The sequence below is a fragment of the Bos javanicus genome, chromosome 8, assembly GCF_032452875.1.
Source record: "Bos javanicus breed banteng chromosome 8, ARS-OSU_banteng_1.0, whole genome shotgun sequence".
Lineage (NCBI taxonomy): Eukaryota > Metazoa > Chordata > Mammalia > Artiodactyla > Bovidae > Bos > Bos javanicus.
In genome coordinates this window covers 7721722-7745615 of record NC_083875.1, presented here as the reverse complement: position 1 = coordinate 7745615, position 23894 = coordinate 7721722, and the positions used below count along the sequence as shown (strand labels likewise).

The 23894-nt window shown below is 37.0% G+C and overlaps 1 protein-coding gene across 1 annotated transcript in view; it reads left to right on the top strand.

The window, feature by feature from the left end:
- The first annotated feature begins 19214 nt into the window (after positions 1-19214).
- GLRA3 (glycine receptor alpha 3) overlaps positions 19215-23894 on the top strand; it is a 197534-nt gene continuing 192854 nt past the window's right edge. The window contains exon 1 of the mRNA XM_061424963.1: positions 19215-19812. Coding sequence (XP_061280947.1) covers positions 19742-19812 — 71 coding nt within the window. The 5' untranslated portion in view covers positions 19215-19741. The remainder of the gene's footprint in view (positions 19813-23894) is intronic.

Below are 23894 nucleotides of genomic sequence, written 5' to 3'. Positions count from 1 at the left end.
TGATTTCAGTATTGACCATCTGGTGATGTCCATGTGTAGAGTCTTTTCTTGTGTTGTTGGAAGAGGGAGTTTGCTATGACCAGTGCATTCTCTTGGCAAAACTCTGTTAGGCTTTGCCCAGCTTCATTTTGTACTCCAAGTGCAAACTTGCCTGTTATTCCAGGTACCTCTTGATTTCCTACTTTTGCATTCCAGTCCCCTATGACGAAAAGGATATCTTTTTGGGTGTTAGTTTTAGGTGGTCTTGTAGGTCTACACAGAACCATTCAGCTTCAGCTTCTTCAGCATTACTTGTTGGGGCATAGACTTGGACCACTGTGATATAGAATGGTTTGCTTTGGAAATGAACAGAAATCATTCTGTCATTTTTGAGATTGCATACAAGTACTGCATTTTGGACTCTTTTGTTGACTATGATGACTACTCCATTTCTTCTAAGGGATTCTTGTCCACAGTAGTAGATATAATGGTCATCTGAGTTAAATTGGCCCATTCCAGTCCATCTTAGTTCGCTGATTCCTATAATGTCTACGGGAGACCTAGGTTCAATCCCTGGGTTGGGAAGATCACCTGGAGAATGGAATGGCAACCCACTCCAGTATTCTTGCCTGGAGAATCCCATGGGCAGAGGTGCCTGGTGGGCTACAGTACATGGGGCCGCAAAGAGTCAGACATGACTGAGCAACTAACACACATTTATTAATGTGCCCATGTGCTAGGTCACTTCAGTCGTGTCTGACTCTCTGCAACGCTGTTGACTGTAGCCCATCAGGCTGCTCTGTCCATGGGATTCTCCAGGCAAGAATACTGGAGGGGGTTGCTGAGCCCCCCTCCGGGTGATCCTCCTGACCCAGGGATAGAACTTGCATCTCTTGCATCTCCTGCATTGGCAGGCAGGTTCTTTACCACTAGCACCACCTAAGAAGCCCATTATAGATTAATATTTTATACTAAAGATTTTGAGGAAAAATTAAAGAAAGCTAAAGATTCATGTTTTAATGTGAGTATAGTTGAAAGGAAAAAAAATAACTATTCATTATGTACTATATATATGTAAGTACATAATTTATTAGATCTTTTAGAAATGTTACTTTATAAGTCCTGCTTTATAAATATCATTCCTATTTTCTTTATATAAGAAACTGTATTCTTTTAGACAGTTTTACAAGAATATAAAATACATAATGTCATAAATTGGAGAGAATCCAATAATAACTATAATATGCACCTGTTTTACCCAGAGCAACATTGGAAAAAAATTATTGAAAAATAAAAGGCATCATCTTTATTTTTGACCATCAGATCTCATCTCTGAGTTCAGAAATGCCCTTTAGCTATTTCTAAATTGAATTCACTCTTGGACAAATGGGAAGATTGAACAATAAGTTTGACTTTAGTGTTCATCTATAAACACAAAATATAATTTTACCTGAAAATGTTTTAAGATTTTGTTAGCCCGTAGGTTTTCCAAGAAAACATGCAGTTTTAATACAACCTATATGCAGGTTGTAAGACTTGGATGAAAAATTATGACTCAGGACCCTGGACCTTAAAGGTAATGCATGATATTCAAGTACTGTTAAAATGATTATCTGTAGAGAGAAATGGTAGATTACTCTAACTATAAAGTCATTGTAAGAAACAATGTCTTCTATAGGATATAGATTAGACACAAGGCAACTCACATTACTCACCAACTCACCACAAGCATTCACACAAAGTATGGGGGAAAAATTCAAGAGCAATGATAAAAGGGGATCAACTCAACATTCATTTGTGAAACTCTGTGACCAAGTTGAGATAATTTTCACAAGTATGAAAAGCTGACATACAAAACATAGGTAACCACCAGCACTCCATTTTTAGGGATGGAGACAGCAAAGAGCAATACTCACAAGATTGGGTTGCTAGAAATTTCATTTTGTGCTACAGGAAAGCTAAGCCACCCAAGCAAAGTGTTTCTATCAGCTTTTTCCTGGAAGAAAAATTACATAGCATGATTGGGATATGAGAAAATTTGGAATAATAATATTTGTTGTAATTTTTCCTGCATTAAGTTGGAGAGAACTTGGCTTTGAGCTCAAGGCACTAGAGAAAAACAATTACTCTAAACACCTATTTTCCCCCTAATTTATATGGCTAAAGAAAGAACAATTACTTGTTTTGTATTTTTATATTCTCTTGTGTACAGAAAATCCTGAGATAGGTGTTTTTGTTGTTGTTGTTGTTTGTTTGTTTGGTTTCCCGATTTCTCTCTTGAAGGGACAAATAAGATTAATTACTTACCAAAGGAAACCTTTATTTCTTAGATGTCATTTGACAATTAGAAAAGACTAAAAGCAAGCAAAGTGAAATTTCTCTGACCCTGCACGTCCTTATTTATTCTTCAGGAAATCCAGTCTCCCCCTAGATAATCTTGAGAAGTTTCTGGAATTGTCATACGCACTGCTCCAAGAAATGAATCATCTCCATGGCTACTGAATGCATTTTAGCACTTTTCGCTTTCTTCTTTTGCTCACTGAGTATCTCAGCTGTTGCTCTTCCCCTAATGTCAACTGTGCTACCAATACCCACCAGAGACACAACTGCTCCTGCTGCTGCTACAGTCACAAGGGGCCCCAGGAGCTGACCTTCGTGCTGACCACCAGCCACTGGTGACTGATGGTGTTGATGACCACAGCCTAGCCCAGGAGTACTCCCAAATCTGCCATCCTTCACCTTTATCTTCACTAATCAGCATAAATGTTGTCTCTTATCTGAGTTCTCAGATTTTTGTGTCCCACATTATAGAAAAACATCTATTTCCCTTCTCTCTGTCCTAGTCTGTATTTCTCTTTTTTTCACTGTCTTCCTTGCACATTAGGACACAGGGAAATGCAGGCGAAAAGTCAAGGCGGGTATTTACCTCTTGGACCTTACCTTAGGGGAGGGGAGACAGAGAATACATACATACATACATAATAATTACCTGCAAAGTAAATAAAGTTGTTTATGCAATAGAAAGTTACAGGTATAGTGTCTGCTTTACATAGTCTAGTCAGGAAAGCCTTCCCTGAGACATGAAGGACGAGAGGAGTTAATAATGCAGAGAGTAAATATTCCATTTAGAGGCAATGATAAATTTAAATTTTATAGGCAATAGAGAGCTAAGTATATTTAAGTATACTGAAGAACTGAAATGAAGCTAATCTATCACTGAATCTACATGACTTGACTTTAAAATAAGCTTTTTCCCCCCTTGGTATTCTCTTACACATGTACGTAGGCCCTACTACCTTCTTGAAATGTCCTAAATATACCTACATCTTATAGTGAATATGATTTATTCTCAAGTGAAGTCTTCTCTACCGGCCAAAATATGCAGTAATTAAAAAGCCAAGAAATTCCCCAAGATATGGAAATCCCCAGAACCTAAGATCAGGTCAGGCTTTTAAAATACTTTAAAACTATAAGAAACTTCAGGTTTCTTATGCAGCCTATCACTTCATCTCAACAATAAGTGAAAAGTTGAGCAAACTGAAAAATCAACAGCTCTTCTTAAATTCTTAAGAAAAAAGTGAAGTCACAGGGCAAGCCAGTGCCATCAAATTGAATAGACTAATAGGCAACTACAGAGGATCACAACTTACTCGAGAAGAAACCCACCAGCAGACACCATCACAGGAACCTGGGCCAGGGAAGGGAAACCTGAATTTGCTCAATGATGAATTGATGGAGACTCTGTGTAGAAGAGTCTGAGACAGAGAAACCCCAGAGGACCCAGAGTCATTGGCGGGGTCTCACACTTCTGTGAAGTTTACAACCTGGAGCTCTACCAGGTTCTTAGGGTGAAGATCAGAGAAAAATCCTCTCATGCTTTCAGCAGGGTGATGGGGAAAGGAACCTTTTTGAAATACACCACAGCATTCTGTACTTCTTATCAAGGTCTGTCCTCAGGAGACACTACTCAAGTATAGCCTAACTTAAGCTGCTTGGGTTTTATCAGAACCTAATTGATCTGAGGGAGGAGAGATGTCCAACTCCAGACCATTCTAGCCATCTTGTACCACCTCAAGGGTGAGTAAAGAAAAAAATGAGAAGCACTGGTGAAGTTCACCATCCACAGGCATAGGCTCATTAAAAGACTGAGAATGAGAACTAAGCATAGAACTGAAATGTGTCCCCAGCTCATGACATTACTGGAGTTTTGTGCACAACAAGTTCCACTATTGCAGCTGAACTCACTGTCATAATTGGAGAGTTCAGCACACCTCTATCAGAAAATAGTTCCAGCAGGGAGAAAGTCAGCAAGGGCATAATTGAACTAACACCCCCATGAATCAACTGTATATAGTGGATTCTATAGCCTACTTCATTTAACTTAAGCAAAATACACATTTTTTTCCCCCAAGTTCACGTGAAGCAAGCCTCAAGACAGACCACATTCTGGGCCATAAGACACTTCTTAACAAACTTAAAAACAATAAAAATCACATATCTCTTCTCATTGTTGTTGTTTCATCCTTAAGTCATGTACGACTCTTTTACGACCCCATGGAATGTTAGCTCACCAGATTTCTCTATTCATGGGATTTCCCAGGGAAGAATACTGAAGTGGGTCACCATTTCCTTCTCCAGGGGATCTTCCCAATCCACGGATCAAACGTGGGTCTCCTGCATTGGCAGGCAGATTCTTTACCACTGAGTCATCTGGGAAGCCCTATCTCTTCTCATACCACAATGGAATTTAAAATAGAAATCAATAACAAAGATAATAGGAAAGCCCCATGATACATGAAGATGAAACAACATACTTCTAAATAGCCCATGGGTCAAATAGAAATCTTTGGAGGAATTAAAAACCATTTTGAACTAAATGAAAGTAAAAGCACAATTTATCAGAATTTGTGGAACACAGCAGAAGTGATGTTTATAGGGAAAGTTAGAGCACTGAATGAATATATTAGGAAAAAAAGGTCTAAAAGGCCTATTCCTAAAGATTCCACTTTAGGAAAGTAGTGAAAGAAGAGCAAATTCAATTCAAAGTAAGCAAAACAGATGCAATAATAAAAATTAGAGAAGAAATCAATGGAATTGAAAGAGTAGGTGAATGAATAGATCAACTATGGTATATCCAGGTGATGGAATATTGTTTGGTACTAAAAAGAAATAAGTTATCAAACCATGAAAACACATGGAGGAAACCTAAATGTGTATTAATAAGCAAAAGAAGCCATTCTGAAGAGGCTACATACTGCATGATTCTACGTGTGTAAAATTCTGGAAAGGCAAAACTAGAGACAACAAGAGGTCAGTGTTGCCAGGATTTGGAGGCAAGAAGGGAAGAATGAATAGGTGGAGCATAGTTGATTTTTAGGGCAGTGAAGCTATTCTGTATAATATTATAATAGTGGATACATGTCCTCAAGACATTTGTCCAAGTCCATACAATGTAGTACACCTAGAGTAAACCTTAATGTAGGGACGTCCCCTAGTGGTCCAGTGGTTAAGACTTTGCCTTCTAATGCAGAGGGTATCGGAGAAGGCAACGGCACCCCACTCCAGTACTGTTGCCCAGAAAATCCCATGGACGGAGGAGCCTGGTAGGCTGCAGTCCATGGGGTCGTGAAGAGTCGGACACGACTGAGCAACTTCACTTTCACTTTCCACTTTCATGCATTGGAGAAGGAAATGGCAACCCACTCCAGTGTTCTTGCCTGGAGAATCCCATGGACGGAGAAGCCTGGTAGGCTGCAGTCCATGGGGTCGCACAGAGTCGGACACGACTGAAACGACTTAGCAGCAGTAGCAGCAGAGTTCAATCCCTGGTCAGGTAGCTAATATCCCACATGGCTCACAGCCAAAAAGCAAAAACATAAAATGGAAGCGTTATTGTAACAAATTCAGTAAAGACTTAACAAATGATCCACATCAAAAGAATCTTAAAAACTTTTAAGGTAAACTTTGGACTTTGGGTGACAACAATGCTTAATGTGGGCTCATCAGTTATAACAAGTATACTAGTCTGGGAATGTTAATGATGGGGAGGCTATGCACTTGTACGGGCAGGAGGTAAATGGAAAATCTCTGTGCTTTCTGCTCATTTTTGCTGTGAACATAAAGCTATTAAAAATAAACTCTATTAAATACAAACAAAGTCTATTGAATAAAAACAAATTAAGTCTATTAAATAAAAACAAATAAAGTCTATTAAATAAATACAAATTCTATTAAACAAACAAAAAAAGAGAACCATAAGTACTTATATTTGCTAGACATCAAACTAATTTAAGATATCAGGGTCAATGAATGTATACAACAAATCTGAAAAACATTATGCTAATGAAAGAAATTAGTCACAAAAACACACATCTTGTATTATTTCATTTATATGAAATGTCCAGAATAGGCCATTTTATGGAGGCAGAAAGTAGATTTGTGGCTCCCAGTGGCTGAAGACTGGGGAAAATGGGAAGTGACTATTAAGAGGTATGGATTTTTGTTTTGTTTTAGGTGGTTAAAATGTTCTAAAATTGGATTGTGGAAATGGTTGCATAGTTACATAAATACACTTATAAACTACTGAAATGCACATAGAAGAATGTGCATTTTAAAGGGTATGTAATTTTAAAGGATGAATCTGTAAAATATGAATTATATTTCAGTAAATTAGATTTACTTTACAATAAATTATATTTTATAAAGCTATTTTTAAAAAAGATTAATAAAATAGAAATACCTTTAAACATTAAAACATTTTTAAGTAGATAAAATAAAATAGTGACATAGATTTACAAACTTTTCCGTTAATAACTAGGCTCCTCTATCCATGGAATTCTCCAGGCAAAAATACTGGAGTGGGTAGCTAATTTCCTTCTCCTTCCCAATTCAGGGATTGAATCTGGGTCTCCTGTACTGCAGATGGATTCTTTACCATCTGAGCCACCAGGGAAGACCTTTCAAGTAGATAAAATCAAATAATAATATAGATTTACAAAAGTTTCCGTTAATAAGTATGGAAGTTTCAAGAGAAATTCTAAAGAAGTCAGAATTATTTGGAGAAACTGAAGAGTAAAGGAAAATATATAAAACATTGTAACTTTAATTTTATAATAAGTAACAAAAGGACTTTGTCCAAGATAACACAGAGGTTAAGTGACAGTCCTGGGACCTGAGTATCCATTGCTAAAAATCTTTTTTTGATCTTGAAGTTTCCTTAAAATTCCAGTGTCTCAGCAAGTAAATATCTTTTTCATATTAAGTCATATTTTTAGGGGACTTCCCTGGTGGTCCAGTAGTTAAGGCTTCATGCTTCCACCACAGGGGGCTTGGGTTCAATCCCTGGTGGGTAGGTAAGATTCCAAATGCCACGCAGCAAGGCCAAAATGTAAAAAGTCAAAAAAAAAAAAGATCGTATTTCTAGAACACAAATAATAAAAAAATCTATAAGGTGTTAAAAATAAATCCTTTTAAAATATTTACACCTCTCACAAATTTCCTCCAGGGCATAAGAAAGGGAAAATGCATATTAAGTATTTTAGATAATTAACATTTCTCAAATGTCCAGAAAATGACTAATAAAAATTCTTTGCACACAAATAGAATACTAACTATCATGACCATAGATCTGAAACTGCAAGTGTGAAACAACTGTTTGGTTTTGTGGCATCAAAGCTCTGTTTCATTTGTTTTGGGCACCTAATTTAGGAACACCTGTTTGAATAGAATCTGTTTAGTATGAAAAATATCCTTTGATATGAGAATAGGCTGAATTGATATTTAGACCATTTATTAGTTCTGTTACTACTAAGTGAAGGCAAATCAGTCACCCTAGCTAAAAATTCCAAATTACAAAAAATATGCTATATAACTGTTAATAAAAATACATATTTTGCTCATTCATTCATTTAAAATATTTGTTTAGCCTCTATTTTGTGTCAGGTACATCAGTAAGTTTCAAAGCTCTGATGTAGACCAAAAAATATATTGAATATTTCCTTAAAGGAACTCTCAATTCAGCTGAAGAATCAAGCAAGTAAATAAAAACTTGAAATACTTATGATAAATTCTATAATAGGTTTAATTTACCAATTTCATTAAAATGGTGTAATGTTTTAATTTTAGCATAATATTTTCTGCAGCATGTTTGGTGATATTTATTGCATTCAAAAAAGCATACTGCTTTATTTATTAAACTCAGAAATTCTATCAAATCTTGCCAAACTCCATTAATGATATGTTTTACTTCTTAAATTTGCTGATAATTGATTACAATGGCACATTTCCTTACACAGAAAGACCCTTGTCTTCTTCCTATAAACTCCACTTGATTATAAAGAACTTCTTTCTTGGATAAATTAATGAGTTCTTTTTTTTTTTTTTCTAATAGTTTATTTAGGTTTCTGCATTAGAATCTGAAACCTCATAGTGTTTTTTTTCTTGATTTTAAACTTATTTCTTGGTTTTAATCTTATTAATCCTGGAATCAAGATTGCTGGGAGAAATATCAATAACCTCAGATGCGAAGAAGAACTAAAGAGACTCTTGATGAAAGTGAAAGAGGAGAGTGAAAAAGTTGGCTTAAAACTCAACATTCAAAAAACTAAGATCATGGCATGTGGTCTCCTCACTTCATGGCAAATAGGTGGGGACACAATGGAAACAGTGACAGTCTTTATTTTCTTCAGTTCCAAAATCACTGGAGATAGTGACTGCAGTCATGAAATTAAAAGACACTTGCTCCTTGGAAGAAAAGCTATGACCAACTTAGACAGCATATGAAAAAGCAGAGACACTGCTTTGCTAAGAAAGTTCCATCTAGTCAAAGCTATGGTTTTTCCAGTAGTCATGGATGGATGTGAGAGTTGGTTGGACTATAAGGAAAGCTGAGCACTGAAGAATTAATGCTTTTGAACTGTGGTGTAGGAGGAGACTCTTGAGAATCCCTTGGGCTGCAAGGAGATCCAACCAGTCCATCCTAAAGGAAATCAGTCCTGAATATTCATTGGAAGGACTGATGCTGAAGCTGAACCTCCAATACTTTGGCCATCTGATGTGAAGAACTGACTCATTGGAAAAGACCCTGATACTGGGCAAGATTGAAGGCAGGAGGAGAAGGGAATGACAGAGGATGAGATGGTTGGATGGCACCACCAGCTCAATGGACATGAGTTTGAGCAAGCTCCAGGAGTTGGTGATGGACAGGGAAGGCTTGCATGCTGCAGTCAATGGGGTCACAAAGAGGCGGACATGACTGAGAGACTGAAGTGAAACTTATTAATTATAGCAGAGTATGCCTAACTTTATTTTCTTTAGAAATCTGCCTCAAACTTAGATTCATCCATCTGATAATTTGGTGATAATTTGATTCTTTATTCAACTCAGTTGGAATTTCCTTCATATATTTGTTACTTTCTTAAATTCTATCATTTTTTTTTTTTTGGTGGAAGTCCTTTCTCCCCCCTTAATTTTGATCTTCCCTGGTGGCTCAGGTGGTAAAAAATTTGTCTGCATTAGGGGACCTGGGTTTGATCCCTGGGCCAGGAAGATCCCCTGGAGAAGGGAATGGCCACCCACTCCAGTATTCTTTCCTGGAGAATTCCATGGATATAGCAGCCTCAAAATGAAGAATTGTTTAGTTTTTTTCCATTATAATTTATACTTGTTTACATTATTTGTCTGTGTTTGAAACATTTCTTTACTAGATCTTTCATATCTATAAATGGGTTCACAGTTTAATTCTATCAGTTTACCTACTGAAGTATTTAGTTGGAAAGTCATGTGATTTTAGTTCCAGAAACAGTTTGTGATTAGGATACACTTGAGTTTCCTTAAGTGTTTTGTTATTTGTTTGTTCAAGTGGCTTTCTGTCTCTTGCAGCAGCTCTAGTTTGTTGGCATGAAATGTGTTTGTACTGACTGGATCTTCCTCTCTTTGGCTGTTAGAACCCCTTAGATAGCTTGTGTTTTCTATATTAGCCCTCAGATCTGGTGGAAGTAAACAAGTGGAGACAGTCTGGCGAGCTTTACAACACTGAGCTAGTTGTGTGGTGCAGAAGGGCTGCAGGTCCCCTGCTGAGGAGCAATAGTGGGATGAAGCTTTCCTGTTCCCAGAACTATAAGCATATTCTCAACTTCAGGAGCAGAGGACCTAGTCTGGCTCCTCCCTGGTCCTCAAGGTCACACTTACTGGACAAATTTCCAGCAATGTCAAAATTTCCTCTGAGAATCTCTGTACTAGGATTTTCCAAGACTGTGGTTAACTTTACTCTATCCCAAGCCTGGTGTGTTGCAATCCATGGGGTTGCAAATAGTCGGACATGACTGAATGACTCAACAACAACAACAACAACAACAAATCCCTTGCTTTGTAGAAACAAAGGAAGAAAGACTGTACCAGTTGTCTCCATCAAGATCTCCTCCAAGACTAAACCTTCACCTGTTCCCCCATATAAACCAATTTCAACAGCAATTTGACTTGGAAAACAGAAGTAGTCAGAAATTTGGAGAAAAGGTGTAGGGAGTCATATTATTAGTTTGGTAGGGCTGTCATAAAAACATGATACAAATGGGGTGGCTTAAACAACCGGAATTTATAGTCTTACAGTTCTGGAGGGTAGGATTCCAGCATCAAGGTGTTAGCAGAGTTGGTTCTTTCTGAGGGCTGACAGAGAAGGATTGGTTCCAGGCCTCTTTCCTTGAATTGTTGGATGGTCATCTTCTCCCTGTGTCTCTTTACATCATCTTCCTTCTAATGAGTCTAATCTCTGTGTCCAGATTTCTCCTTTCTAAAAGGTCATCATTCATATTGGATTAGAATCATAAATGATTTGTTGTGACTTAATCATCTCTATAAAGACCCTATCTCCAATTAAGGTCACATTTTTAGGTGCTAGGGGTTGGAACTTCAACTATACCTCTTTTCAGGGGATTTAGTTCAGTCCACAATGGCTATGTTTAAGTCAGTTGTCTGTCTCTGATACTCTACTGAAGATATTAGTTAAGCTCTAGATTGGTGATGACCTCAGATGTCATTAAGGAGGGCAAGTTTCAGCACGAAATCCTGGAGATAGATAGAATAACAAAAGGGTTCTATTCCAAAGGACCTGAGGGGATCGTGAGAACCATAAGATCATTATCATAAGAAAGTCTAAAATTTCATGTACATCCTATGTATTCAGATCAGATCAGATCAGATCAGTCGCTCAGTCGTGTCTGACTTTTTGCGACCCCATGAATTGTAGCACGCCAGGCCTCTCTGTCCATCACCAACTCCCGGAGTTCACTGAGACTCACATCCATCGAGTCAGCGATGCCATCCAGCCATCTTATCCTCTGTTGTCCCCTTCTCCTCCTGCCCCCAATCCCTCCCAGCATCAGAGTCTTTTCCAATGAGTCAACTCTTCGCATGAGGTGGCCAAAGTACTGGAGTTTCAGCTTTAGCGTCATTCCTTCCAAAGAAATCCCAGGGCTGATCTAATGAGCATTTATAAAAAGGTGACAGGCTCCAAAATCACTGCAGATGGTGCCTGCAGCCATGAAATTAAAAGACGCTTGCTCCTTGGAAGAAAAGTTATGACAAACTTAGACTGCATATGAAAAAGCAGAGACATTACTTTGCCAACAAAGGTTCATCTAGTCAAAGCTATGATTTTCCAGTAGTAACATATGGATGTGAGAGCTGGACCATAAAGAAGGCTGAGTGCTGAAGAATGATGGTTTTTGAACTATGGTGTTGGAGAAGACTATTGAGAATCCCTTGGACTGCAAGGAGATCAAATCAGTCAATACTAAAGGAAATCAGTCCTGAATATTCATTGGAAGCACTGATGCTGAAGCTGAAACCCCAATACTTTGGCCACCTGATGCGAAGAACTGATTCATTGGAAAAGACCCTGATATTGGGAAAGATTGAAGGCAGGAGGAGAAGGGAATGACAGAGGATGAGATGGTTGGGTGGCATCACCAACTTGATGGACACGAGTCTGAGAAAGCTCTGGGAGTTCAGTCCAAGGCGTCACAAAGAGTCGGACACGACTGAGCGACTGAACTAAACTGAACTGAAGGGATTGCTAAAATTTTCAGGTTTTTCTAGCTTAGAAATTTAACACTATATATGAGTATTCATTTTCAAATTAATTAAGTCAGAGTTTTGGAGAAAATATTCTATTGAATCTTTCTGAAAGTAGTGTTGTTACTTCATTTAGAAATAACATATGGTAAAATACTCCAATCTGCAGCTGACGGCCATAATCCATTTAGCGTATAAGACACATATATAATACTGAGAATGAGTATCAGACTCAAAATTCACCTCAGGTGAAAAATGAAAAGAACAGTCAAGGTTGTGGCATTTGGGGTTTTGTATATTTTAAAGCTCTTCTATTTTTCTTATATTTATATAAGAGACCTGTGATGAAAAAAATCTACATGCTAGGGAAACCTCTGCAGGAGTGCAGATATGAAGTGGAGGTTTCATTGGTTGATGCATTAATAAGTGGTGGAGGAGGGCATGGCAACCCACTCCACTAGTCATGCCTGGAGAATCCCATGGACAGAGGAACCTGGTGGGCTATAGTCTGCTGCTGCTGCTGCTGCATCGCTTCAGTCGTGTCTGACTCTGTGTGACCCCATAGACAGAAGCCCACCAGGTTCCGCTGTCCTTGGGATTCTCCAGGCAAGAACAGTGGGGTGGGTTGCCATTTCCTTCTCCAATGCAGGAAAGTGAAAAGTGAAAGTGAAGTTGCTCAGTCATGTCCGACTCTTAGCGACCCCATGGACTGCAGCCTACCAGGCTCCTCCTTCCATGGGATTTTCCAGGCAAGAGTACTGGAGTGGGGTGCTTCTCCAGGGCTATAGTCTATAGGGTCACAAAGAGTAGGACACAACAGAAGTGACAGCACATACACACACTAATAAGTGAATGAAGGTATCTCCTGACATTACAACCACATTTCCTTAGTAACAATTTTTAATTTTGTTCATTATTTGATCCAGTATCTACAGTCCTCCATGATATACCTGAAACCCATCTCCTGCTATTTTCCTTCAGTCATCACTTTTTTCCCTAACAATAATATGAATTGTTTAGAAGTTAGATAAAATCTGAATGTAATTTCTGCCTTAACATAATAATAGTGTGATATTGGAAAAGCTTCCTAAATTCATGGGAACACATGATTAAAACATGAATAGGGTTATGTATACCTTAGAGTCTTGAGAGCAGAAATAAGATGTAAAGTATCCAATACAGTAGGGCTGCCCAGGTGACTCTGTGATAGAGAACTTGCTTGCCAATGCAGGAGATGTGGATTAGATCCCTGGGTCAGGAACATCCTCTGGAGAAGGAAATGGCAAACCACTCCAGGATTCTTGTCTGGAAAATCCTATGGACAGAGGAGCCTGGTGGGCTACTTCCCATGGGGTTGTAGGGAGTCGGACACAACTTGGCAACTATAAATAACAACATCCAATAGTTAACTGCACAAATATTATTACTAAAATCCTATCACCCCAATTTTTCTGCTTCTATGCTTTGAAGTTTTTTCACCCCTCTACAAAGTTTTCCAGTATATTTTTCATATATTCAAATTCTAAAAATGAACAGTGAACTGGTTTCAAAGCTTTGTTAAATATCCCCCACTCTATCCACATTTTCTAATCTCCTCATGCTTTCTATTCTGAAATAATGCTTTTGAATTCCCATAGCATTTCTCTTTGCTTCCTTCAATACTTACATTCTAGGAGCTACTATGAATATTCATGTATATATTACACACTATGTGGAATTGTGACAATTGTCTTTAAGACAAGATGTTTCCCATTCACATGTGTATCACAGAAAGCTCCTAAAATTGTGCATATTATAAACCTTGTATTTGTTTGTGAAGAAACTGCTTAAGGAAAATATTTGGAAGTACTTTTACAAGTTGTGTCTACTGCAAACCAAACATTCAGAGAAAGAATGAAATATCAAGTCAGTTCAGTTCAGTTCAGTTCAATCTCTCAGTCATGTCCGCTTATTTGTGATCCCATGAACTGCAGCATGCCAGGCCTGCCTGTCCATCACCAACTCCCGGAGTTTACTCAAACTCATGTCCATTGAGACGGTGATGCCATCCAACTATCTAATCCTCTGTTGTTCACTTCTCCTCCTGCCTTCAATCTTTCTCAGATTCAGGCTCTTTTCAAATGAATCAGTTCTTCACATCAGGTGGCCAACGTATTGGAATTTTAGCTTCAGTATCAGTCCTTCCAATGAACACCCAGGACAGGCCTTCTTTAGGATGGACTGGTTGGATCTCCTTGCAGTCCAGGGGACTCTCAGAAGTCTTCTCTAACACCACAGTTCAAAAGCATCAACTCTTTGGCACTCAGCTTTCTTTATAGTCCAACACTCACATCCATACATGACTACTGGAAAAACCATAGCCTTGACTAGATTGATCTTTGTTGACAAAGTAATGTCTCTGCTTTTTAATATGCTGTCTAGGTTGGTTACAACTTTCCTTCCAAGATCTCTGTTTATTTCCAAGGCAAACCATTCAATATCATTGTAATCCAAGTCTGTGCCACAAGCAGTAAAGCTGAAGAAGCTGAAGTTGAACGGTTCTATGAAGACCTACAAGACCTTTTCGAAATAGTATACAAAAAGATGTCCTTTTCATTATAGGTGACTGGCATGCAAAAGTAGGAAGTCAAGAAACACCTGGAGTAACAGGAAAATTTGGACTTGGAATACAGAATGATGCAGGGCAAAGACTAACAGAGTTTTACCAAGAGAACGCACTGGTCATAGCAAACGCCCTCTTCCAACAACACAAGAGAAGACTCTACACATGGACATCACCAGATGGTCAACACTGAAATCAGATTGATTATATTCTTTGAAGCCAAAGATGGAGAAGCTCTATACAGTCAACAAAAACAAGACTAGGTGCTGACTGTGGCACAAATCATGAACTCCTTATTGCCAAATTCAGACTTAAATTGAAAAAAGTTGGGAAAACCACTAGACCATTCAGTTATGACCTAAATCAAGTCAATTAAGTGCTTCAAATACCTCAATATTTGAAGTCATTTAGGGGATTATGGCAAATTATCACTATAATTTGGAGAAAAGATGACAGTCTGAGAGTTAAAAAAGTAAATATCATAATAGAGTGGGTTATATTGTCTTATTTATAAATAAGGCACTCTCAGAGTGAACCAAGGACACACATATAAACTCAAAGGTTACTTTTAGATGGCCAAAGAGTATGTCTGGCAGTATAATCTAAATAATTTTATAGAAAAAGAATAGGTTAAAAGAGATTAGTAGGAATGACATCTAGAAAAGAAAGAACTAAGGAGCAGAGAAAGTGTCTGCCTTTGTTCACTCATTCAACAAATATTTCTTGACCATTAATATCTGCCAGACATGTGCCAGGCATAAAGATACAAGTTCCCCATCTTTCAGAATTAAACAAAGACAAGTTATAATTTGATCTGTGAAGGAAATAAATCCTGATATAAAAGTGAATGGGGGTAATTTTATTGAAAGAAGAGAGAAAGAGAGATATTTAAACTGTGAGTTAATGGCTAGAAAGAGACTGGACATAGGAAGTGCAAAGGAAGAAGTTTTAAATAGAGAAATCGTGAGATAAGAAACAGCTCATGTGACTAGTGCATTATGGGGAAAAAGGGCACCAGTGAACAGTGAGGCTGAGGAGATTGTCAGTCTTTTAGAACCAGCTGTGAAAAGGAATGTGTATTTCAATCTGTTGTAATGGAAAGGCATTGCAGTGTTTTAGGAATAGACGAGGCATCATTTGATTTAGAAAACTAACAAAGAGCAAACAAAAATCCCTTAATATTCACAATGGAGGGATAATCAAGGGGACTAAGAGATCAAACAAGAGAAACTATTTGGAGACTGTTGCTGAGATCTATGTGAAAAAACTTGTGGACTGAACAAAAAAATGGATATAAATCATTGGATGTTTCTGTTACTATTTCAGAAAAAAAAAAGAGGGTCATTTGATTAGCTAGCCAGTCACAATTAGTCTGTTCAGTAGGTAGATCTCTCTGCAAAGATAAATTCACTAGGCACACATACTTGGAGGTGATATCTATCACCACCATAAGATTAATTTTCCTCTACCTAATTTGTATTAAACAAGTGACTTTCTGATTGATTTTTTAAATTAAGACTTTTTTAATCTTCCCAGAGAGTGTTAATTCAAAGAAATGACTGTTCTAATTATCCTAAAAGTGGCATTGATTTTTATAAGTTTAAAAACTGACATTTCACTCATATACAAGCTTTTGATGAGATGGTAGAATGACCTAATTCTACTGAATCTGATAAAATCTCAGTAAATGCTTTTAACCTTGTACTACATTGAAAAAATATTTATTATTTATTCAAAAAATAAATAAAGTTTTCATTAAATAGGTCATTTTAGCAATATGTACAAAATATTATGTATATTTTAGCTTATTAGTAGTAACAAATGAGCATATGAAAAAAGCTTTATCTTTACATCAAAATCGATCTACTTTTCTGTAATTTAGGTAATATGCTTGTATCTTGACACAGTAGTGAAAATACAACATTAAAGATAGCTCTGTGATAGTATGCAAAATAGTGGACAATGGGCCAGAAGCACCAAATTCAAGTTGATATTGTCAACTTGCTGAGTACAAAGGTTAGTAAACATCACTTGACCACTTTGGGCTATAATTACTTCTTTGTAAAAGGAAGATATTAAATATGATGATTAATATCTCATTTAGTTCAAAAAGTCCCATGTCTTGTCCAATGTGAAATAAAATCTGTTAGTACAAGAAGGAAATAATAAAGACTTGAAGAAGAAGAGTAGAGACTTGGCCATATCAGAATCCAGTTTAATTTTACATGAATGGGCTGGTCAGTACTCATTAGCCATAAAATGCTTTTTCTTTTCCCCCACAAACATACTCCTTCACCTACCCATAAAATCAGGAATATTAGTCTCAAAAGAGTAAAATTTACAAGAATGGCTATCACATATGTAGTTGCATAAAATTTATTTTGACTTTAGAGAAATTAAAAACAAACAATATAAAAATCTATAGGCAACAAGTGAAGTTGCTAAATAACTGGTAAATTAATCATCAAATGTCAAGCAAGGCACTACAACCCACTTTGATTCATTTCTAATTATTTAATCAAAGTTAATCTACTAACCAAGGCACTGTAACAAGCTTATTTGCTTACTAATTAAAAGTATCATGTTTCTAATATGATCATGGATTCATTTAACAAATATTGCTCATCAACTATATGCTACTTGCTATGCTAAATAACAGCCATTACTTCACTCTGGTGCAAAAGCCAAACAAACAAATGAGGGAAACAGTAGGTTGTTACAAGTAATTTGAAGGAAGTAATCACGACGATATGAAAAACAAGTAATATGGGGATTCCAGCCACCCTCTTATATGACATTATATCCAATAAGCTGATTCACTACATATATGTTAACTAGATAAAGTATAGCATTCCAGTGTTTTCATGATAATGATGAGATGAAATAGCAAGCTATCCTGCCTTTAAACTATCATGTAACATAACTGTCCAGATTAATGTAAACAGAACTGTAAATATTATCCATTAATTTGTTCACTTAAACATTCATTGGCTCTCTTTTGGGCCAGGGAATGAATCTCAAAGGTTCTTTAATTCAATTCCCTCAATTTATTTTCAAAGGCATATTAAGTAAATATATTTTAAAAGATACATTACTTTTCCAAAGATAGTGATGAAGCAAGGCAAGGAACCCAGATCCTCTTGAAATACGGTTAAGTTTTGTTTTTTTTTGGTTCTAGTTTTTGAAATGTTACTGCTATTCAAAAATGACCAACTAAAGAGTGTTTGCACTTAACTTTCAAAAGATTCACTGAAAAACTGAGTTGAATAAAATTATCTGAAACTTCTCAAGATGGAAACATCCATAGGCTGAATCAATGATATTCCCTAAGAAGCTTCTGGAAGTTTTGAGATTTTTTTTTAGAAAACCAAATGTGAACAGAGACAGGTTTAGTAATAACATATAGAAATAAATCCAGAATTTACTTGTACTGAATATAAATAAGCTTTTCTACTAAAGAGTAAAGACTTTTCTTCATGTTGCCCTCATTTGAGAGGGTTAAAAGGTGGTGACATAGTTTTCCAGCTAAATAGAGAATTATGGGATAATTGATACATCCATTGTTGTTGGATTTAATTGAGAATAAAAGGTTTGTGAGAAAGAAGAAAACATTCTTGGAGTATAGTTTAGTCATTGAGAAAGATAAGAGATTAAAGTAGGGCTTTCAGAATAAATACCAGAGGGAGTTTTGGGAAAAAGTTAAGATTCAAGGAGTGAATATTTTGACCCTAGTTGATAGTAAATCAAAGCCACTATAAGGTTCTAACAGCATGTTTTAATTATTAAAAATCCCATCATTTTAAGATGCATGAAGAAACATAGAAACATGTGCACGCTTGCACACACATACACTTGCACACACACACACACACTCTCTTTCTCCTCCCAGTCTTCCAATCCAAGTTCCTGTAGAAATAGTCATGGAGGAGAGAGGGAAGAGAAAGATGACACAAGAAAAGATGTACCATGTGCTCTAGTTGTCCCTCTCACTTAAACTTACTGTTTAGACACGGAAAATGCGTAATAAAATGGTGTGTACCGTCGTTCCCCACTAGCAGCCGTTTCTTTAGATTTCCCAGCTTCACCTTTTTTGGGCCCCTATTGTGTCTGAAGGAAACTCAACTGACACGTCAGCAACGCTTCTCAGCCAGAAGCTGGCCAGGGTTGTGAGGTGATTCTAGAAGCAACTGATTCCGCACCACGTTCTCTGCTCTTCTTTAGCCCTTTCCAAGGGTCTGGGTTTACTGCTGACTCTTGCATTTTGATGTAAGGTCAAAGAGACAGGGTCACATCCGAAAAGACCTTTTATTACTAAATTGTGCCTTCTCCCGGAAGGCAACAATGGAGGGTCCCTCAAAGTGCGATTCTGCTACCTAATCCATAAAGGCTGCTGACTCCCTCAGTTCTCAGCGCTGAGGATTCCCTCCCCCAATTCCCTCCAGTCGCGCTTTAGGCTCTGCACCAGTTACTCAATGCTTTTTTTGAAGTCCGGCTAGCTAAGCACCACCTTCCGTCGTGAGTGGCCCGTCACTCTGCCCCGCTGTGCAGTTGTGATTGGCTGGCAAGGCGGTGTCGATTGGCCCCGTCCCCGCTTCCCTTTGCCGCGCTAGTGGCTCGGGATTTACCCAAAGGTGGAAAGTGGGATTCCAGCGGGCGGCGCTTGGAGCGGGTGCAGACGCATTCCTGTTCCCGCAGTTGCTGTTTTTTCTCCTCTAGTCGTGAGTCTGAGTCAGGAAAGGACTAGCATTCTTCCTTTGCCGCTAGAGCTCCAGTGAACTGCTGCCCAGAACCTAGGCACCTCAGACATCTCATTTCATCCGTTATTCCGCGGTCCCTGTATAAATCACCTGCACATTTGTCTCCCCGGAGCTCAATGCTCAGAGAAGGTGTCGAAAGGGAATTTCAAGAGTTTGAAAGAGAGGGTCTCCTTGGACCGCGGGGAGCTGTCTCAGGTGCTGAAGCTTTCCAGTCGTTGGTCCCTGCCAACACGACACGGAGTCAGGCAGCACACTCTCATTCCCGGCTCATTCACGGCTTCCCCATGCCTTGGATAAGATTCGTTTCAGAGCCGTGAATATATCCCTCTGTATCATGGCCTACGTGAGACATTTTCGGACTTTAGTTTCGGGATTTTACTTCTGGGAAGCGGCACTGCTACTCAGGTGAGTCCACTTGTATTTAACAGTTGGAGAACTCATTCAAGCCTTACAACCACTTGTCATTGATGAAACCAAGGATGCAACTCGAGGTTGACTTGTTGAAAGTATCCCTTAAATAGTATTGTTTTCTATCTAACAGTCTGTTTTCTATCTAGCAGTCTGTCTCTTGAGACCTCTAAAATATATAACTTTGCTTTATTTTCACTAATTAATGTATTTTATTAACTGGCATCTTCTGTTATTTGCAACTGAGATTACCCTAGGAAAAAAATATTTCCAAAGCCTAGGATTTTCCTTCTCAAATTGCGTTTATAGCTTCTTTTTTTCTAAGTGAATTATAAATTCTGGGTGTTACTCTCGTTTTGAAAATTAAAAAACATTTAGTAATTAGAAGTGGAACATTACTTACATTTTAGAAGACAAAAAATATCCAGAACATAAGCATTTAGTGATCAGAGAAATTCTGAATATTATTTATATATCCAGAGGTTAAGTTTAAATGAATAAAATAATAAAGGCCTTGAAAGTACTGTTTCCTAAAGAACTTAGTTTGTGCAGACAAAGTGATAAATAAATCACTAGGTATGTTCTATGCCAAGAAAAATCATTTTGTAGAAAATAATAAGAAGCCTACTGAACAGTAAAATTGTTCTATGATGTGCTATTTTCTTATCATCTCCAGTCATATTTGGTAGGCTCTTTTTCTTTTTAATTAAAAGAGAAGAGACACTAAGCACAAGATTAATTAATTTAACCCCATTCTTAATGAAACAATATACAAGCCAATGTAAAATCTATTTTACTATTATAATTACCTTAAAATTTCCATTTTATAGTTCACAAGCTTTTCAAAAAGATTGAAATAAAAAATTTGAGTGCTAAGTTATATGTATAATGATTTCCATTTGATGTATGTAAATATTCTCTCTGGGTTGCTATGTCAATTTTTCATCTTTAGGCACCTTGAAAAATATAGCACATCTCATAAAAACTACCTTTAGTAACCAAGAACTAATTGTGAAGGCTACTATATTTCTGAAATTACTGGTTTTTCCTGAAGTAAAGAGTTGAACCATTGTAAATCAGAATATTTTCAGGGAAAATATTTTAACATTGTAAATTTTTGTAACTTTACAACTGGTACAAATTTCATATATAGTGATAAAAGCAAAGAATGTAGAGCTTTTACATTTATGTACATTTTATGGAAAAGAGTGCAAAATTCATGTCATAAGATAAGCTGATTATTTTATTATAATTATCTTTTAGTATCTTAGATAATAATATGCATACTTATTTTCTCAAAGAAATCAGAAGAGCTTAGTTGATACTTAGATTTAGGATGTTTAATGTCGATAACTAAAATATTTTGATCGATGAGGTCAAATTTGTATAATAGAAAATCACCATGATATTTGCTATAATATATTCTTAGAAAGAATTCATATTAATTAATATTAAATAATTTAGTTTAAAATCCTTCTTATGAATACTTCGGAAATGTAATCACTCAAAAAAGATATATCCAGTATAGAAGTTTGTGCAATACATATATTCTTCGTCAATTTCTTTCACAAATCAAATAAAAATTTTCTCTCTTTTCTCTTAGATAAAAGTAGCTCATCACTCTGAAGGATTTTTAATCATACATAAAAAATCAAATATTTTAATTTTTCAGTGATGGTCCTTGAAGGAAAATTTCCTATAGAAATTTCCTTTTGAAAGTGAAGCTCCCTCTACTGGAAATATCTTATAAAATACAGTTTCTTTACAGAAACTCTGCTCACTGAGCCTATTTGTGAGGTATTGAGCAAAAAAGGAAAACATGTAAAGGAAAACAATAAATTCAAACAAGTATTTTTTTAAGTTCACAAATATATCTTTTTAATTTAAAAATACTATTTCCAGGGAAATTTGGAAGTAAGAACAACAACCAGAAACCATAGATAGTTATAATTAAATAGCATACTAGTAAAAGCGTTTTTGCTTTTTTTTGCTCTTTTTTTAAAAATTTTATTTTATTTTTAAACTTTACAATATTGTATTAGTTTTGCCAAATATCAAAATGAATCTGCCACAGGTATACATGTGTTCCCCATCCTGAACCCTCCTCCCTCCTCCCTCCCCATACCATCCCTCTGGGTCGTCCCTGTGTACCAGCCCCAAGCATCCAGTATCGTGCATCGAACCTGGACTGGCAACTCGTTTCATACATGTTATACATGTTTCAGTGCCATTCTCCCAAATCTTCCCACCCTCTCCCTCTCCCACAGAGTCCATAAGACTGTTCTATACATCAGTGTCTCTTTTGCTGTCTCGTACACAGGGTTATTGTTACCATCTTTCTAAATTCCATATATATGTGTTAGTATACTGTATTGGTGTTTTTCTTTCTGGCTTACTTCACTCTGTATAATAGGCTCCAGTTTCATCCACTTTATTAGAACTGATTCAAATGTATTCTTTTTAATGGCTGAGTAATACTCCATTGTGTATATGTACCACAGCTTTCTTATCCATTCATCTGCTGATGGACATCTAGGTTGCTTCCATGTCCTGGCTATTATAAACAGTGCTGTGATGAACATTGGGGTACACGTGTCTCTTTCCCTTCTGGTTTCCTCAGTGTGTATGCCCAGCAGTGGGATTGCTGGGTCATAAGGCAGTTCTATTTCCAGTTTTTTAAGGAATCTCCACACTGTTCTCCATAGTGGCTGTACTAGTTTGCATTCCCACCAACAGTGTAAGAGGGTTCCTTTTCTCCACACCCTCTCCAGCATTTATTATTTGTAGACTTTAGGATCGCAGCCATTCTGACTGGCGTGAAATGGTACCTCATAGTGGTTTTGATTTGCATTTCTCTGATAATGAGTGATGTTGAGCATCTTTTCATGTGTTTGTTAGCCATCTGTATGTCTTCTTTGGAGAAATGTCTGTTTAGTTCTTTGGCCTATTTTTTGATCGGGTCATTTATTTTTCTGGAGTTGAGCTGTAGGAGTTGCTTGTATATTTTTGAGATTAGTTGTTTGTCAGTTGCTTCATTTGCTATTATTTTCTCCCATTCTGAAGGCTGCCTTTTCACCTTGCTCATAGTTTCCTTTGTTGTGCAGAAGCTTTTAAGTTTAATTAGGTCCCATTTGTTTATTTTTGCTTTTATTTCCAATATTCTGGAAGGTGGGTCATAGAGGATCCTGCTGTGATTATGTCAGAGAGTGTTTTGCCCATGTTCTCCTCTAGGAGTTTTATAGTTTCTGGTCTTACGTTTAGATCTTTAATCCATTTTGAGTTTATTTTTGTGTATGGTGTTAGAAAGTGTTCTAGTTTCATTCTTTTATGAGTGGTTGACCAGATTTCCCAGCACCACTTGTTAAAGAGATTGTCTTTAATCCGTTGTATATTCTTGCCTCCTTTGTCAAAGATAAGGTGTCCATGTGTGCATGGATTTATCTCTGGGCTTTCTATTTTGTTCCATTGATCTATATTTCTGTCTTTGTGCCAGTACCATACTGTCTTGATAACTGTGGCTTTGTAGTAGAGCCTGAAGTCAGGTAGGTTGATTCCTCCAGTTCCATTCTTCTTTCTCAAGATAGCTTCAGCTATTCGAGGTTTTTTGTATTTCCATACAAATTGTGAAATTATTTGTTCTAGCTCTGTGAAGAATACAAAAGCGTTTTTTTTTTAAAAATAGGTTTAGTTTAAAACTTTTAAATTGAGATTATAAATACATACAGAAAAGTACAAAAATAGCAAAGTTCTATATGAAGTGGCACAAACGTAACACCCCTATGTAAAGAGACCATGGATCAAGAAGCAGAATTCTCAATATCACAGAAGTGTTCACCCTGCTCACCCTCTTACCACCATATCCCTTTCTAAGCATCACTTTGCCTGAAGATAATCTCTATCCTGGTTTATGTAACAATAACATTTTTTCCTGCTCTTGAACTTTCTATAAATACTTATTTGGGTCTGCTTTATTTTATGAATTGTATGTGTTTTAGCTATGTTGTAGCATGTAGCAATAACTTATTCTCATTTATGTGTAGTATTCCATTTGTGGGGGTTCCCTGGTAGCTCAACTGGTG